This window comes from Rattus rattus, chromosome 3 (assembly GCF_011064425.1).
Source record: "Rattus rattus isolate New Zealand chromosome 3, Rrattus_CSIRO_v1, whole genome shotgun sequence".
In the NCBI taxonomy this organism is placed as follows: Eukaryota; Metazoa; Chordata; class Mammalia; order Rodentia; family Muridae; genus Rattus; species Rattus rattus.
Window position 1 is genome coordinate 192,496,902 of NC_046156.1, and position 17,047 is coordinate 192,513,948.

The window sequence follows — 17,047 nt, forward strand, 5'->3', positions numbered from 1 at the left end:
AGAAGGTTCTCACTTTCTTTTCCACCATCTCTTGCCTTCCCTCCCTTTTCCATGTAATTTAGGTGAGCATGGGGTGCTGCTGTATGTTTTTAAAACACCCACAGTTAGTTGTTACTTGATTTTCAATACCTTGTGCTCTCACTACAGCTAATCTAAGGTCCCTTTCCTAGCCTGCCTCCCCAACCTGGATCAGTTGTCCGCCCCACCCAGGTAAAGCCTCTGCGAGCCAGACTCTATTTGCCATGTCACTGGGCAAACAAAGATGACACTTTGGCTGTACCTGTGTAAACTGCATCCGTGCCCACCTCTGCTGCTCTCTATAGAGATTCTTCTGATGCGGAGTGAAGGCTAACTACTACAGGTTGTGGATGAAGTGAATGAAAGTGGGAGTCCGCAGAGAGCAAAGAAAACAGTCGGAGCTCTGGAGAGGGAGAAGAGGCAGAGGGCTGGGCCACCAGAGAAAGGGACCACTCAGAGACGAGACCCAGCGGTGAGAGCAGAGCGCTCCAGCGCCGCGTGGACAGCGGGAAGTAGAGCCCAGAGGGCTCAGAGGCTGAGTGCCAAGCACTCGGACCCCAGATCGCAGAGGTGCTCAGAGTCGCCGGGGCTTGGGACGAGCGCACAACGCACGCACCTCGGGGTCCTGCGCACGGCCGGCAGCGATGAGCGACAGCAGCCGCCTGTGCTCAGGCTACTACAGCCTCAACCGCAGCTTCGTGGAGCCCTTCCAGTGCCCGCGGCGCGGCGATGGGGCCGCGCTGCTCTACTGCTGCGGCTTCGCAGACCTCAAGTACTGCTGCAGCGAGCCGGGCAGCTACTTCCCCTACAAGCACAGCTACATGTGGAGCCTCAGGTGGGCAGGGCAGGGCAGGGCAGGGCAGGGCAGGGCAGGGCAGGGCAGGGCAGGGCAGGGCAGGGCAGGGTTGGGGCAGGGCAGGGCAGGGCAGGGGTGGGCAGGGCAGGGCAGGGCAGGGCAGGGCAGGGCAGGGCAGGGCAAGGCAACCTCCTCCTAAACCTGGGAAAGTGACCAATGAAAGACACAAAGCTGGAATCAGGAAGGTGACCCAGCGCCCACCGGGTTCAGGTCTTTGTGCCAAGGCTCCAGGCTTCTGAACGATAACTCTGCAGGGAACCCTGGAGACGAGTGGGCACCCTGTATACAGCCTACCCCAGGGACTACTGCTTGTGTGACAAGCAGAAGGCTCTACTGTCAAGATTGGAGGTTTTAATCCCTCTTTAGGTATTTGTTCATTTGGTACATTTGAATGGAAAAGGAGGTTTCTTTGGAACCTGGGCAGCTGGACTCTCTCTCTCTCTCTCTCTCTCTCTCTCTCTCTCTCTCTCTCTCTCTCTCTGAATGTGTGTTGGCTTGAGTAGGTGCATACATACAACCGGGTTTACAACTTGTTCTTTTCAGAGGTTCGGATACAGACACTGACCACCGGACTGAAAGGTCAAGCAAGAGGGAAGAGCTTGAGTGGCTCTGATTACACACGCAGTGCAGCCTTTCTGGACACCTTTTCCCTGCACCTGAACTGTTTGAGCGCGGCTTGGTGTCCGGATGCTTTACTTGCAAAGCCTTTCTTGCTTCTTTTTCTTACAGTGGTCCCCCCTCCCCGCCTTGTTTCTGTTTGTCTTTATGCATGTTTTCATGATGAAATGCTCCCCCTCAAAGACTGCAAACTTTGAAACTTTAAACTTGATTCTTTTTTTTTTCTACAGAATGAATGGAACCTTAATGTTTTAGGAAAGAACTTCCACTCCACCATAAAGTGCGTGGTGCGTGTGTGTGTGTGTGTGTGTGTGTGTGTGTGTGTGTGTGTGTGTGTGTGTGTGAGAGAGAGAGAAGGAAAGAGGAAGAGAGAGAGAGAGAGAGAGAGAGAGAGAGAGAGAGAGAGGAGAGAAGGGAGGGGAGGAGAGAGAGAGAGAGAGAGAGAGAGAGAGAGAGAGAGAGAGAGAGAGAACTAGCTAGCAAGCGGACTCTCTCATTATAATCCAGAACTGGGCACATATGTCAGATCAATAGCCAACTTATTTCTTGAGGCAATGAAACAAGTACTATTTTTCTATATTGCGAACTTCAGTGAAGTTTCAAAAGGCCTTCCAGGAAGTTCATTGATGAAGTTATGCTAAAATAGGACAAACTTGGCAGAAAATTATGCCAACTTATCTTATACTCCATAGATTATTTGGGGGAAGAAAGTGATGCCCTGTTATTTGGGCTTTTCCAGACAAGCTCAGCCATTCATCTGTAAGTGTTTGAAGGTGTTGGTGAGGGTAGAATCAGTGCCAGCCGAGCCTGGCAGTCCCCAAATCACACCCCAAATCACACTCTATTGGAAATGGTGCCCAAGATCTTCAGATCTCTAAATGCCACAGTGACAAGCAGAAGGGGCCATAAAACCTTCCTGAGGTTTGCGAGAATACAAAGAAGAGATCAGCCTGCTGAGTCTACCTTCATCAGGACAAAACGGACAGTTAGCCCAGTGTCAGGGGAAATAGGAAAATCAATTTAACTGGGGGCATCAGTTGGCAACATTGAACCAGGGGTTCCTGTGAATTTCTGAGCTCTGAAAAAACCACAGGAGGTTAAATTTATGAGAGCTTCATTTCTCTTCTATTCTTTGCTCTTCAGTCCTAATTTAAAATACTCCAACTGCGAAACATATTACAGAAGTCACTGGTTTTGGAACTGAGATTCCACAGCTGCCAGGGACAAGCAGCCAGAGCTACCTTGAGGCGAGGGAAGGTGTTAAGTAGGAAATGGTTGTATGGAGGTGCTGGCAGCTTCAGACACTTTCTAACAGCTGGAAAAGCATCCACTGTGGAATGCCAGGAAGAAGGACAATTCTCCCTTTCCAGTGTCTGGCCCTTTCTTTTCTTCCCTCCTTTTCTAAGCCCCTAAATTCAAAGGGTCTACTTCAGTAACTTTTTCCAGCGCTTAAGAAAATGAGGCGTATTGGGCAGGGTCGTTCATGGATGGATACTGAATAAATATTTGTTGACACGACCAACCTAAGAGACTCCTGGATCTCCACCTTTACATGGAGGTCTTCAGGGACAAAGCAATGCTTCTGTAATATGGAGTCATGGCACTGCAGCAGACTTAACATGCCTTTTGGGTTTCCTCCACATTGTGTAGTCTTTTAAAAAACCTTGTGCATTAAACATTCACGATGTATATGCACAGTTCCATTAGGTTAACACGTTTTAATTACTAAGTCACTTTTTTACTTTTAAAATTATTTTTCAGCAGTTGGGTTTCTCATTTCAGGAGTCTGTCCGGATGCCTCATCTATCTGCTTTGTGCACAAAATAATACTAAATAGGTTACATTCTTACATGTCTGTATAGGAAAGGGAACCTAACCCTCCCCTACATGGCCTGCAGGCAACAAGATGCAAGGATGTTTTTCCCCCTCTAATCCTATTAGAGCAAAGGGCAACCAACATGGCTGCCTCCAGGTTCAAGGACATAACTCTGTTTGAACTCTGACATACAATTCCCCAGTCTTCTCTATGTGCAAGGCTGTTTGGGACAGTTAATAAACCAAGCATGAGAATTTGGAACTTTGTCTCCATGGGAGACTGTTGTCTGCAGCTTGGGAGACAAGCTCTCGTGCTCAAGCGTGTTTTATCTCGCCAGGATTAGCTGAGAGTGGAGTAAATAGCCTGTCGCCTTCAATACTGTTCCTTCTCTCAAAGCAGTGATGCTCCTGGGGTCCCCATCAAATTCCCCCTTTCCTTCCTTTCGCTAAAAGTCAAGCTTGCCAGGGGCCTAATCTCTGAGAGAAAGCAGAAGCCTGAAGGCAAGCCAGGAAGATAATGAAGACTGAGATCATTACTTCTCAGTGATGTGCATTCCAAATTGCTACAGGCAGATCAATCATCAGTTAATTAGTATTTACTTTCATCTGTTGAATATTTTCTACAAACTAAACACATGTAAATACTTAAAGTGTTCACAACTGACTGAAGTCTGCTCTTGAATAACCTAAGACCTAATTATAGCTGTTTACACATGACTCAAGAGACACACGTCTGCGTGCAGTTCAACATGGTGCTGCTTTTTCAAATTCCCTCTCTTATTTGATAGTACTGAGTGCACTTTACAAAAAAAAAAAAAAGACCTACTACGTTAGTGTCTAGCCATATATGTAACCACATATTGAATTATTACAAAGGTGGTGCAAAGAAAATGACAGTTGAGTGCACATTTGACTTTTAGGGGAAGGGTTTCTTTCCTGGTGCTAGGCAGGGAAATCTCAGAGTTGATACATTACGAAACCAGTTTTCTTTTAGCTGAACTCTCTCCTCCTTTCAATGGTTGTGGCTGTGTATATAGCTGAGTCCTGAATGCCCATGGAAGGGACAGTAATGACATGGTTCTCATCCCTGGAGCACAATCAGAGCCTTCACAAGTGTTGCTGGTTGCTAGGCGTGAGGTTTGTCTGTATACTAATGAGCATAATTTACTTTATGTTCCTCCTTCAGGAAATATTCCCCCTGCAAAAGGTTACTGAGGAATGTTCTCCCTGCCAAAATTAATGACTCCATGATAATCAGAGACAGCATGAGTCCAAGAGGCAAGGTTGTGTCTAATGCCCTCAACAAAAATGGTAAATTCTGAGACCTTCAGGACAACCTTCCCAAGGCTATGGGAAAGGACTCCGAAAACACATGTTCAAAAATAAATCAATAAATAAATAATAGGATTTCTCAACTGTGCAAAATAGAAGGATGCAATATGAATTATATGAGGGGCTTCCTGGACCTAAAAGAACAGAGACAGCTGCACTGTAAGCCAGTTTGTAAGAAAGGTATTAAGGAGAGATGTGGGGAGTAGTAGTCACAGGGCAAGATCCCACCCAGCTAAGATTATGTTTGTGCTTACAAAAGCCAGCAGATTCCTGAGTTCAAGGTCAGCCTGGGACAGAGATAGTTTAAGCCCAGGATGGTGGGAATGATGATCTCAGAGCCGGATCCCACCTGACTAGCTTACTATCTGTGTTTACAAAGTTAGCAGATCTCTGCATTCGTTGCTATGTTTAAAAAAATGTAATTGCTGTCTTTTTTCTAAGAATCAAAGGGCTAAGGTCAAAAAATGCTGATAATCAAAGGGGAAATTGGGGTGGATGATTGAATTGATATGTAAGTAAAAGACTGGGCTTCGATCTGCGAGAGCTGAGCTAACTTGATGAGCTGTCTGGAGAGCAAGCAGGAGCAGAACACGAGGCTGTCAGCTTGTACCCTGCAAATTGACTTTGAGTCATTCTTTATATGACTCCAAACCACCCTTTCTTTAGAATCCCTCTCCAAGCTAAGGCTGGTCCTTGGCAGTATATTAATAAGTGGTATCTTTCATATATATCTCTAAGAGAAACGTTTTATATCTCTGATATATGTGTTTCCTGACTCTTACAGAGAAAAATTATTTTCCTGTTTATCTTTTGCTTGCAAAATTGATCTTCCTAAAGTGTGGTATTTATTCAATTAACTTGATTTGTTGGACTGAAATTTATGAAGTTCTTAGAGACTCATGTGAACTTTGGTCTATCTCATAGACATCACACTGGTATTAACATACGAATTTTAAAACTACTTAAATACAAAATGTGACAAGAAATCAAGATGAAAATTTCAATCATGTATAGTTTATGGTAAGACAGGATTTGGTTATGAATTAATGGGAGCAAGATTGAATGGTGAATTATTGGTCCCAGCTTGAGTGCACAGCAGTTTCGATGACATGGCTTCTTTCTGTTTCCCCAGCATTGGTGCTCTGATTGGATTGGGAATTGCTGCCCTTGTCTTACTTGCCTTTGTCATCAGTGTCTGTGTCCTTTGCTACTTATTTCTGTACACAAAACCTCAAAGATTAGACAATGGCCTTAAACTTCAGCACCTAGAGGCATCTTCTACCCTAGAAGGTAAGCTGAATCTGTTATTTGTAGTAACTACCTGTACCATAGCCAAAAGAATAACTCTTAGCTGGGTGACACGGCACACTGTTAAAAGCAAATGTTTAAAGATTCACCTTACACTGTATCCCTGCGAGAGTTCACATCGAATTAGCTTTAAGTGACAGAATACTTCAGGGAAATGATGTTCAGTGGAAGCTAGCAGACTATAAATGCCTTTGTGGACAGTGAGTCAGTGAACCGGAAAATTCACTTTGATATATTTAATTCCTGTTTAGTGATCAACACTTGATCCTCTTGTAACATTTAAAGTTTGGTGTTTGTTCTTGTGTGGCCAAGGAAGTCAAATATGCAAAACAACAAAATGCCCACTAGGATGCTCTTGGTATTGTATTCTGGACTGGTCAGTCAGTCATCCAACTGGCACCTAGAATGAAGAGTTAAGGAGGAATCAAAAAGAATTCGGGGGTGCTCAAAAAAATCTGAAAAACAAACAGAATGTTCTCTGCTGTTGAGTATCCTATAAATTAATTACTTCTATTGGTGTATGTATATATACACAGTGTAATATACACAGTGTAACTATAAAGTAGAAAGAAGCTTTCAGGCATAATTTACCCAGAGAGCTCTGTGTCTCCTTTATTATCTCAGTCATACAGTAGTATACAGATATCAGTTGTTATCATTATAAACTATCAAAATATTGTGGAAATTGATTTCCATTAGGGTATTCAAAGACACTAATCATAAATGTTGACATGTGTGTATTCAAAATATATATTAACATATTTTAAAAAAGAACATGTAGGTAACAATATATAAATTTAGGATCTATGCTGCCATATTTAGAATGGCATACTGCTTCCATCTAAAAATAACAGGAAAATCCTTTTTAAATTATGAAGAAATTCTCTGCTCACAGGTTGTATTTTAGCTGAAGAGAGAACCTTCCATGTTTATGAAGTACCTGCCTTGTGACCTAAGCAAATATGTGACCATCACTGTGTGCCTGCATTAGATCTAGTCTCCTCTGGGGAGAAAGAGAAGAATCTCCCCCCAGCCTCAGTGTCCTCTTGTCATAGTACAGCAAGATGGAGTTCTCTTCTCAAAGTACTGGGACCAAGGGGACAAATCGACAGGCTCAGAGCTGAATTTAGTCCAATCGACTTTGACCCAGTTTCTCCGTGAGCACAACCATGCGATTGATTGGTGGTTATCACATAATCAGACTGTAAAGCTAATTATTGTCTCATTTGCTTAGTTGATTTTAAACCATGGTTCCATTTTTTTTCTATGCCCAAGAATCATGTAGGAAGGAACCTTATTACCCACACAGCTTCTCAACTCCTCAGTCCCCCTCTCCCTCTGCCCCTGCCTACTGTCCACAGAGCAGTCATAATAAGCCTGCTAAAATCTAAATCAAATGTTTCCCCAGCCCTCACAATGGATACAACTCTTCACCATGACCGTGACCTTTTGTGGTTGGCCCTCTAGGTTTCCTTTCTCCTAATCTCCTTTGCCAACCCACCTTGGCCCCTTCGCCATTCTTTGAGATTCTCAATCAGGGCACAGGCACATGCTACTACCATTTGGTCAGACTGCTTCATGACTTACAGTGTCTTTAACTCTTTCCCGAGAAGTTCTCCTCCCTGGAGGAATTCCTCCCTACCTGCATTCTTAAGTCAACTTTCATTCTTCCTAGTCAATTACCCCACAAGCATTTACCACTAACATGCAATACAATTAACTTAACTAGTGTTTACTTATCTATTTGTTTTCTAGAATTTTTTTTTTTTGGTTCTTTTTTTCGGAGCTGGGGATCGAACCCAGGGCCTTGTGCTTCCTAGGCAAGCGCTCTACCACTGAGCTAAATCCCCAACCCCTGAAAGTTTCTAGAATTTTTTTTTTTTTTATCTATTTGTTTTCTATACTCTGACTAAAACCTGAGTTCCAGCAAAATAATATTCCCAATGCTTATAGTGCTCAAACATTCCTGGAATAAATTGACGGTATTAGTCCTGTATCTTTACTGATCTCAGGGATGTATTTTGTGAAACACAGATCAAGTCTAGTCATTGCTGCAGTCATCAAGCATGCATTGAGTGTGTCTCCTATATACGTGTCTGTGATAAATAAAAGTAGTTACTTTTCCTAGTTTAGATCAAGGACAATTGCAAAACTCTATTCCATGTTTGCTCTGTGAGCTCAGAAGCAGAATTGCTGGCATGTCAATTCAGATTTGGTATGTTTTTTTGTTTTTTTTTGTTTGTTTTTTTTTGCTATTTAGTGGATGAAGCCTGTTAATGCACTTTTTATAAAGTTAGATGAAACTGCTTTCTTGCAATGAAATATCCCCACTTTGTTCTTCACAAAAATATATGTACCAAGGTAGAAAAGTTAATTTAATAGACCTTTCCTAAGTCTGGATATATATATATGTGTGTGTGTGTGTGTGTGTGTGTGTGTGTGTGTGTGTGTGTGTGTGTGTATAATGTGCATATGTATATATATATGTATGTTGATATATAATATATACTATATATTAGAAAACAGCATATAGAATGTAAAATAATAAGTTTCTTACCATTGCTTTCAAAGGAGGTAATTTTGGTCCTGTGGGTTGATTTTCTTTTAATCACACTGCAGAGCACAAAAAAAAAAGGTAATCCATGCGCTGCTGGAATAGAAAAATGGGTTCCTCCTGAACCCTTTAAAGTGAAAATTAAACATTGTTCACTTTATTAAATATTAGTCCATTTCAGTGTTTCTACCATCTAGCAAGTGATACCATTGTTCATGCTATGGGGAAGACAGGCTAAGAGTATTACTGCATTTAAGGAGAGTGTTAAACATAGGAATTGTTTGCATAGGTGTGTAAATAGTACATCTGAGGAAAGCTGATTTCACCCATTAGAACCCTTTTCCTTCAACATTATCTTTTAAAAATTCATCTCACATTATTTTAATTTCTTAAAATTATTTATTTTCTGAGATTAAAATAAAATTACATAATTTCCCCTCTCCTTTCCTCCTACATACTCCTCCCTGCTCCCTTTCAAATTCATGTCCTTTTTTTCCCACTCATTGTTCTTATAATGTTGTTACAAACACACACACACACACACACACACACACACATGCACACACATGCACACACATGTGCACACATACTCCTAAATACATAAGAACGACCTGCTCAGTCTGTATAATGTTACATGTATGTATGTTTTCAAGGCTGACCATTTGGCATTTGATAACCAATTGTGTTCCTCTTTGGAGAAGACTATTTAGATTAATTTTCATAATGGAGCTTGTTTTCATTTCAGGCAATTTGAATGGCTAGGCAGAAGTGTGTTCTTGCAATGGATACAGGGTTCTGAATCTTTTCTTTTCCTAAAGAGGACATCAGTGTAGGTCTAAAATAGGCTAATCCTAGATTACTGCTAGGACTTTTCCTCCATCTATTTTTATTCCATTGTATTTCAATTTTAAATGTATACAGCTGAAGGCTTTACAGCCTTTCAACTGATCTTGAAAAGGCAAGTAGGTCTCTTTTGGCCTTGGCTGCAGGCGTTAATGGCATAAACTTTGCTGCCCACACTGTACAGAGCACCTCTCGCTGAGCAATTGGTGGGCTTCTAAGTCGTGTTGTGTAATTGTTCTCTTCTTGTAACACTTTTATGTTTTGGGGTTACCGCACATTTCAAAGGTCAGTATTCAGAAGAGTACTGTGGCTTGTGTTGTTTTTGCCTCAGACACGGAGTTCCCAAGCAAAAGATGGCTGTGTGCAGACAGTTCTAAGGGCGAGGGCTCATCCAAGGCTGTTGGAGAATAATCATGGTTAAGGGTGGCGCAGTGAGAGACTATGCTGTAGGTTTCCACGTCTCAAATGTTTCCTTGGTGAGGTTCTTCCAGGAATATCAGAGATGAAGTCGGGGTCCCAGCGTTCTCAGGGCTAGAATGGGAAAGGTCTGCTGTCAGTCTCCTGAGCTTCTGCACTGAATCGTTTCTCGCTTTGCTTTTAAATGTGATGAGAATTATCAACCGGCTGCGTAGTGCCAGGCTCATTCTGCTCTGATCATGACATCTGTGACCCACATCGAAGCAAAACTGCTGCTTCAGGAAGATAAAGCGGAACACCCTGAGGCTTCGAGGTGCCGCGGAGGTGGGGGATGATCAAGAGAAGTGGTGTTTCTGATGGAAATTAGAAAGGCACCCTTAGGAAAACAGCTAGGAGGAAATGATTCAATTGGACAGAAACAACAAGCACCCTCCCTCAAGCTGGAATTTGGTGGTTGCCTTGGAAAGGTGGAAACTAGAAACGAAAAGGAATCGGTAAATTAGCAGTAAGACACAGCTACGTAGGTGAAAAGCCAAACCGCATACACAATACCGAGAAAGTAAATTGGAAACAAAATCACAGAATCATTTACTGTGCCCATGTGCAAATTGAGTCTTAGTCGGACTTGAAATGGTCTTGTGTTTCTTCTTAGAAGATGCTCTCGATTCCTCAGAAGGAAAAGTTTTTCTTTTTTTTTTTTCCCCTCTCTCCTCTCTCTCTTTGCTCATGTTCGGTGTACAAACCTGGAAATACTGAGAGACAAACACTCTCAGCACAAAGGTGGACGATGTCAGCATTGCAGTCAGTATCTTCCAGGGAGAGTTTTCTACCGTACATCACATAAAGCAAATGAGATCAAAGTAGGGGTGTGGCAGCCTGTGTCTGTGATCCCAGCACTCACAAGGGTAAGGCAGGATGGACGCAAGTTTGAGGCAAGTCTAGGTTATATAGTGGGAATGTCCACCCGTCTGTTTGTCTGTCTGTCTATCCCTCCTTCCCTATCTATCTATCTATCTATCTATCTATCTATCTATCTATCTATCTATCTATCTATCTATCTATCATCTGCCTATCATCTGTCTGTCTATTATCTATCTATCTATCTATCTATCTATCTATCTATCTTTCTATCTATCTATCCATCATTGTTTGTCTGTCTCCGTCCTTCCTGCTCCCTCCTCCCTCTCCCTTTAATAAGCTAGAATAACTGTATCTTTCTTTGCCAATAAACGAGCGCTCTGCCATCATTTAACCCATTTATGACTTGGCGCAGTGCTGACTTGTGCTGTCCGTGTCATTTTACTCTTAGAGGAGGAGTTCCAGAGGCTATAAGGCATTTGTATATCTCTCGGCAGATTAACTGATGGTTACTCTTTTGCTTCTTTGGTTCTATCGTTGATACTTTCTGCATGTTCTCTGAATGGTATGACTTTTAACCTATAAAATCCATATCGTTTCCTAAGAACAAAGCTCCTCCCTCTTGTGTGAACCCTGCCCTCACATTCAAGCCAGTCACCAAAGCACTCATGCAGCAACATACATGTTGGGGTGTGCGTTCGTGTTTTCCAACCTCAATAGCCAATTTTTCTAATCTTGGATCTGACCCAGAATTACATTTGTATGGTTTTATTTCTTCTTTCCTTAATCCTTAATCCTCAGCCTTTCTTTTTCTTTTATGCCCCTGGGCAGTTTTGAAAGACAAAAAAAAAAAAAAAAAAAAAAAAAAAAAAAAAACAAACAAAAAAAACAAAACAAAACAAAACAAAAACAAAAACAAAAACCAAAAAAAAAACAAAACAAAAATAAAACCAAAACAAAACCAAACATCTATTTTGTTCAATGTCCCTCAATTTCTGTTTGTCTGTTTTTTCTTTTACAGTACCCCAGGCAGCACACGATCTTAGTTGGCTTGATTATTACTGATATTAACTTGATTGCAGTGAGATATCTGAAACCATCAAAATATCCTGTTCCTCTGTAAATTTTCACTCAGTCACTGATTTTTTTGACAACCGTTATTATGATATTTGTAAATGACAATTTTCCAGCCTCTTACAGCTTTAAAATTTATTCCACTGCTCCGCTGTTTATCGTAGTCCTCTGTGCCACTGAAACGAAATAGTTTCGACTGTAAATTTTATAAGGAAAGGAAGGTACTTTTTACAGTGCCAGAGTCTGGGACGTCCAATATTAAGATGGAGTGGATTTGGCCCTGAGTAGGAGCTGCTTCTGAGAAGCATGCCAGGGTGTCCAGTCTCCTCATGGAGCAAGGAGCGAGTGGGCAAAATGAAGCTGGCTCGTTCCCTCTACTCTTTCTGTAGGAGTGCTAACTCTACCCAGAAGGGTAGAGCTCTCATTTTTAAGATTTATTTATTTTATGTGAGTACACTATTGCCCTCTTAGCACACACCAGAAGAGGGCATCAGATGCCATTACAGATGGCTGTGAGCCATCATGTGGTTGCTGGGAATTGAACTCAGGACCTCTGGAAGCGTAGTCTGTGCTCTTAACCGCTGAGCCATCTCTCCAGCCCCTTGGTTATAGATTTTAGCATTACAATATATAGCACCAGACCAAACCTCAACAGTAGCTACATCATATTTAATTAACTTACTAACTTCCACTTCCATCATTATCTTACAGATACATTGAACATCTAAATATTTTCTTAGCAAAAATCCTTACCAGAAACACCTACTCTGAGTATCCACACATATCAAAAGCTGTGGGCATAGTTACTATACCCTCCAGAAAATTACTACTTCATATTCACTTACTTTTCCACAATCTCTATGGCCTTTGGGATTATTATTTTAAAATATCTATTTTACTAATTTCATAAAAAATAGTATTTTTTCCAAATTTGTCTAATCAAACATTTTATTTTTTTTCTTTGTAGCACACTGCTTACTTTTTATACATTTCCTATGAAGGTATTAATTTTTTCATAGATTGTAGGTTTTCTACTGTTTTTATGTATTTAAAGCTTTAATAACTCTCCAGAAGCAAAGTAGGAAATCTGCCTCTTTTATTTTCCAGATGAGTCAGTTGTCTAAATATCCATTAGTCAATCTGTCTTTCTATTGTCAACCTAAATGGTCATTTGTCACAAATGGTTTTGTGTACTAAGTAAGGTCTGTTTTTAGACTGCGTTCTGTTGGATTATTCATTCTGATTATTTTTGTTGGGATAGATTTTAAAATTACTGCTGTTACATTATTTTAATGTCAAGGCCCCATCCCCTTCCTGCCATTAAGCTTCTTTTAAGAACATCTTGGCTTCTTGTTGTAATGCTTAAGCTTCCAAATGAACTTTTGAATCACACTCTAAAATTTTGAAATGATCAGGTGATTTTTTTTATAGTAAATTTATAGATAAATTTGGGAGTCACTTTACTTAATACTTAATACTCAGAGAAAAATGCTGAAAATCCATTAAATTGGACTCCTGACTCTACTTGGTAATATTTTATTTCACAAAAGCTTTTAAAGAATTCATTTTGGTATTCATAGGGGAAAAAAAGATTTTTGGATTCACTATCATAAAATACCGCTCACTCATGGAGTCTTTTGGGAAGAGACTCAATTGAAGACGAACTTCCTTAATCAGGTTGGCCTGCAGATACGTCTCTGAGAAACCAAGTTGGTTAATGATTGCTGAGGGAGGGCCCAGTCCACTGTTGGTGGCGCCATCCCTAGGCAGGTCAGCCTGGGACTTGTGAGATAGTGGAGTGTGATCCAGTGAATGAGTCAGCGGGCAGTCTTACTCCGTGGGTTCTGCCTTGAGTTCCTACAATGACTTCCCTCAGTGATGAAACTGTAACCTGTAAACGTGGACCAAATAAATCTTTTTATTCTCGAGTTGCTTTCGGTAGGTAAAGGGACTGGATGCTGAGCCTGAGAATCTGAGTCAGAGCTCAGAATATACACGGTGGGAGGAGACACACATCTCCCACACGTTTGCCTCTTATTTCCACATACATACCTGTGAAACACACACACACACACACACACACACACACACAAATGTAAGTTTGAAAGAATATTTAACCTTCTCCTGGGTTCTAAAAAATAGCAATCAGAGAGTTCCTAAGGCTGTTTTGTAAGTTAGAATGTAGAAAAACAAATTGCTTTAACAGTCAGTGTTTGTGAGGACTAAATGTGCCCTTTAGAGTACAAGGTCAAGCGGCCAAAGCTAGAAACAGGAAGCAAAATAGAAGTCAGTCTTTCCTTGTTAAATACTCACTTAAAGATTTAGTAAATACTTGACAGGCATGGCGGTGCATGCCTTTAACCCCAGGAAACGGAAGAAGGAAAAGCCTGAGTTCCAGACCCAAGCTAGCCTAGGTCATAGCGAGGCTGTTTAAAAAAAAAAAAAAATCAAAACAAACACCCCACAAAACAAGCCAGGCAGTGGCGGTGCACGCCTTTAATCCTAGCACTTGGGAGGCAGAGGCAGGCAGATCTCTGAGATTGAGGCTAGCCTAGTCTACAGAGCGAGTTCTAGGATAGCCCAGACCACACAGAGAAACCGAAAGAAGAAAAGCAACAGCACGACTTTGGGTGTAGGTTTGAGATTGTTTCCCAAAGCTGTCCAGCTAGATCAGCAACTGGAAGCTGCTTAGGGCTCCAGTGTGGCAGGACAGACAGATGCTAAATCAAGCAGGATGGACAATGGCAAGAAAGCTCCCTCACAGTTCTGCCAAGTAGGTGTGGCCAGGAGACAGAGACCTGCAATATTATTTCCCTGTTTCAAGATGGCTGTCAAGACCCGAGTTCACAATTACATGGTAAAGTTGGTCCCTGAGGACCAGCTCTGAAGTAAACCCAAGTTTAACTGTTCTCTGAACAAGTGGGTTGTCATAGCTGCAAAAAAGAGCAGGTAGAATTTCTTTTGATCAACTGGATTTAAATTTGGCCAAAGGTCAAAGCTTTAAGTGCCAGCCTAGGATGGCCAGGATTAAAGGAAGGCTAAGATTTACATAGAATGGCTAAGGGTAAAGTAAGGACTGACACATGAAAGCTCAGTTACAAGGGACTGAGGGAAGACCCGAGCTGGAGGGTCTCATTTGTACTCAACTAAACAGGAACAAACAAGAAAAACTTTCTGTGCACAGCAAACCTTTGGCAGTTCAATGGCATTACAAGATTTACTTAAAAATCAAATCTGTGTTGTGACTTTGTGATAGAAGATTTTATCCCTACTTGGCTGGATAAGAAACCAGTTTCTGTGATAGGAAAACTAGGAAAAGCAGGTTGCTGAGGTGGAGCCTTCTCTTAAAATGGTCCCAGGAGAAGTTAGGGGACTCTGCTCTCACTGGGGCTGTCCTTCTGTATCTCCAATTACCTTAAACTGCTGGAGGGAATCCATTCAAAGTGCTTTTGGATTTTTCCCCAGAGGCTAGTTTCTGGAGAATTCATGGGTGTTTACAACCGATCTTTTCTCATTTGGATAGGAAATTGCTTTGTTAGGGGTAATTGAGTTGGTTTTTGAAGCCTTTGGAAGGATCTGGAAGCCAAGATGATGATGAGCCAGGCTGGGGAGTCAGGGCTTTTACAAGTGCTGTTGGACGGACAGACTTTTTAACCCTGAATGAGTTTTTCTAGCTTGTACAAGTCAGACAGTGGCAGGCAGTTTTGATGGATTCCTCTAGCTTTTGCCACAGAGCTGCCAGAACAGAAACAAACCCCAGCATCCAAAGGGCTGGGCTAGCAAATAACACCCCGAGGGTCCTTCCCCTGTGCTACGAAGAACACAGAACCTCTGCGTGCTGAAGCAGAGAGAGAGGTCTTGAAAGTTTGATTCAAATATAAAAGTATGTTAGCATGGCTAAGGAAACATGTAGGAGCCAAGGAAACAGCATTAGGCTTGAAGTTTTCAGAACCCTCCCCCCAAGTCGAACCCTTTGCATTCTAAATAAATGCTGGTGTAAGACACAAGCACAGAGACCGTCCACGGGAGGACAATCCACATCGTCCTTTGTCAGCTGAAGGGCTAGTGAGAGAAGACACACATTCCCCAGCCCTTGCTCACGGTGGACTCATACGAGGTGTGTGGATCGGATTGCGGAATGAATGTGCTCTTAGAAAAAAAAAGAACAACAAAAAAACCAACTCACATCCTAATTGCTTATGGTGGCAAAGCCTTCGGAGCCTTGAAATTACCATGATGAGCTTTAATGCAGTCTATTTACTATTTATAGGGAGTCATGCTTTGAGCGACCCTGAAATTGTCACCACCTTGTGAAATGTGTGCTTTCCCACAGAGGCGTGGAGAAAGAATATGGCAATGAAATTCGTATCCCTGAAATTCATACCCCTGTGACAGATTATCTCCCTTCACTTTCAGAACAAGTGGCTCAAAACTGTCCTGAATGGACTTGATTCTCATGTTGATAATATCTTCAGGACTTGTTTTCCATGCTATTATAACAATTCAAGCACAAACATTGAAAAGACGGATTTTATGTTGTAAGTTAGACTAATTATTTCATCTGGTCTTGTGTATTTCCAGGCAACGTAAATAGAAAAGCCAAAGGCCTCATTTCAAATGCAGCATCAAATTCGACAAACGAGACCTTCTACGAAGCCAACGATGTGACTCAAGAAAGAACAATGGACACAGCACAAATCAATATCGCCTGTTAGCTAAATCCCTGTTTTGAAAGCTTACCCAAGAGAGGGAGCATTAAGAATAAAGAATGCAAAAAATTAAATAAAAATAAAGATGCATTTTATTTGTGGATTTTTTTATGTGATCTTCTCAAGTAGTTTATTATTTATTGGCTTTTTGAAACAGGGTTTCTCTGTGTGTAGCCCTGGCTGCCCTGTAACTCACTGTGTAGTCTAAGCTGGCCTCAGACCCACGGAGAACTCACACCATCTGGGGCTTCTTTTAAATGATTCTGGCCGGGCATGGTGGCTCACTCCTTTAATGCCAGCACTCTGGAGGCAGAAACAAGCAGATCTCTGAGTTTGAGGCCAGCCTGGTCTACAGAGGGAAATGCGTTGCCTGACACACAGGAGTCAGTATGTTACTGGATCATCTCCAGTGGGCATCTAGGTAGAAAGTGTTCAGTGGAGGAATGGATACCGTTTTACTTTCCTAAAAGGTAGGAGGAAGAGGAAATTAAGACTGGAGCCCATGCTCTTCCTATCTGTGGGAAAGGCAAAATGAAGTCTGACATGGCTTCATAAACAGTCACCATAAACAGTGTCCAAGGAGACGGACCCTGGACCTCTGCTGTGCTGGGATCTTGCAGAGTCTGAATTTAAGGGAGAGGCATG

The 17,047-nt window shown here is 41.8% G+C and overlaps 1 protein-coding gene across 1 annotated transcript; it reads left to right on the forward strand.

Annotated features, from left to right (window-relative positions):
- Positions 1-640: 640 nt before the first annotated feature.
- Shisal2b (shisa like 2B) lies at positions 641-16,481 on the forward strand. Its single transcript, XM_032896871.1, has 3 exons — positions 641-853; positions 5,772-5,929; positions 16,275-16,481. Exons 1-3 carry the CDS (start codon positions 663-665, stop codon positions 16,406-16,408), a joined length of 483 nt encoding a protein of 160 aa, XP_032752762.1. The 5' UTR covers positions 641-662; the 3' UTR covers positions 16,409-16,481.
- Positions 16,482-17,047: the final 566 nt, after the last annotated feature.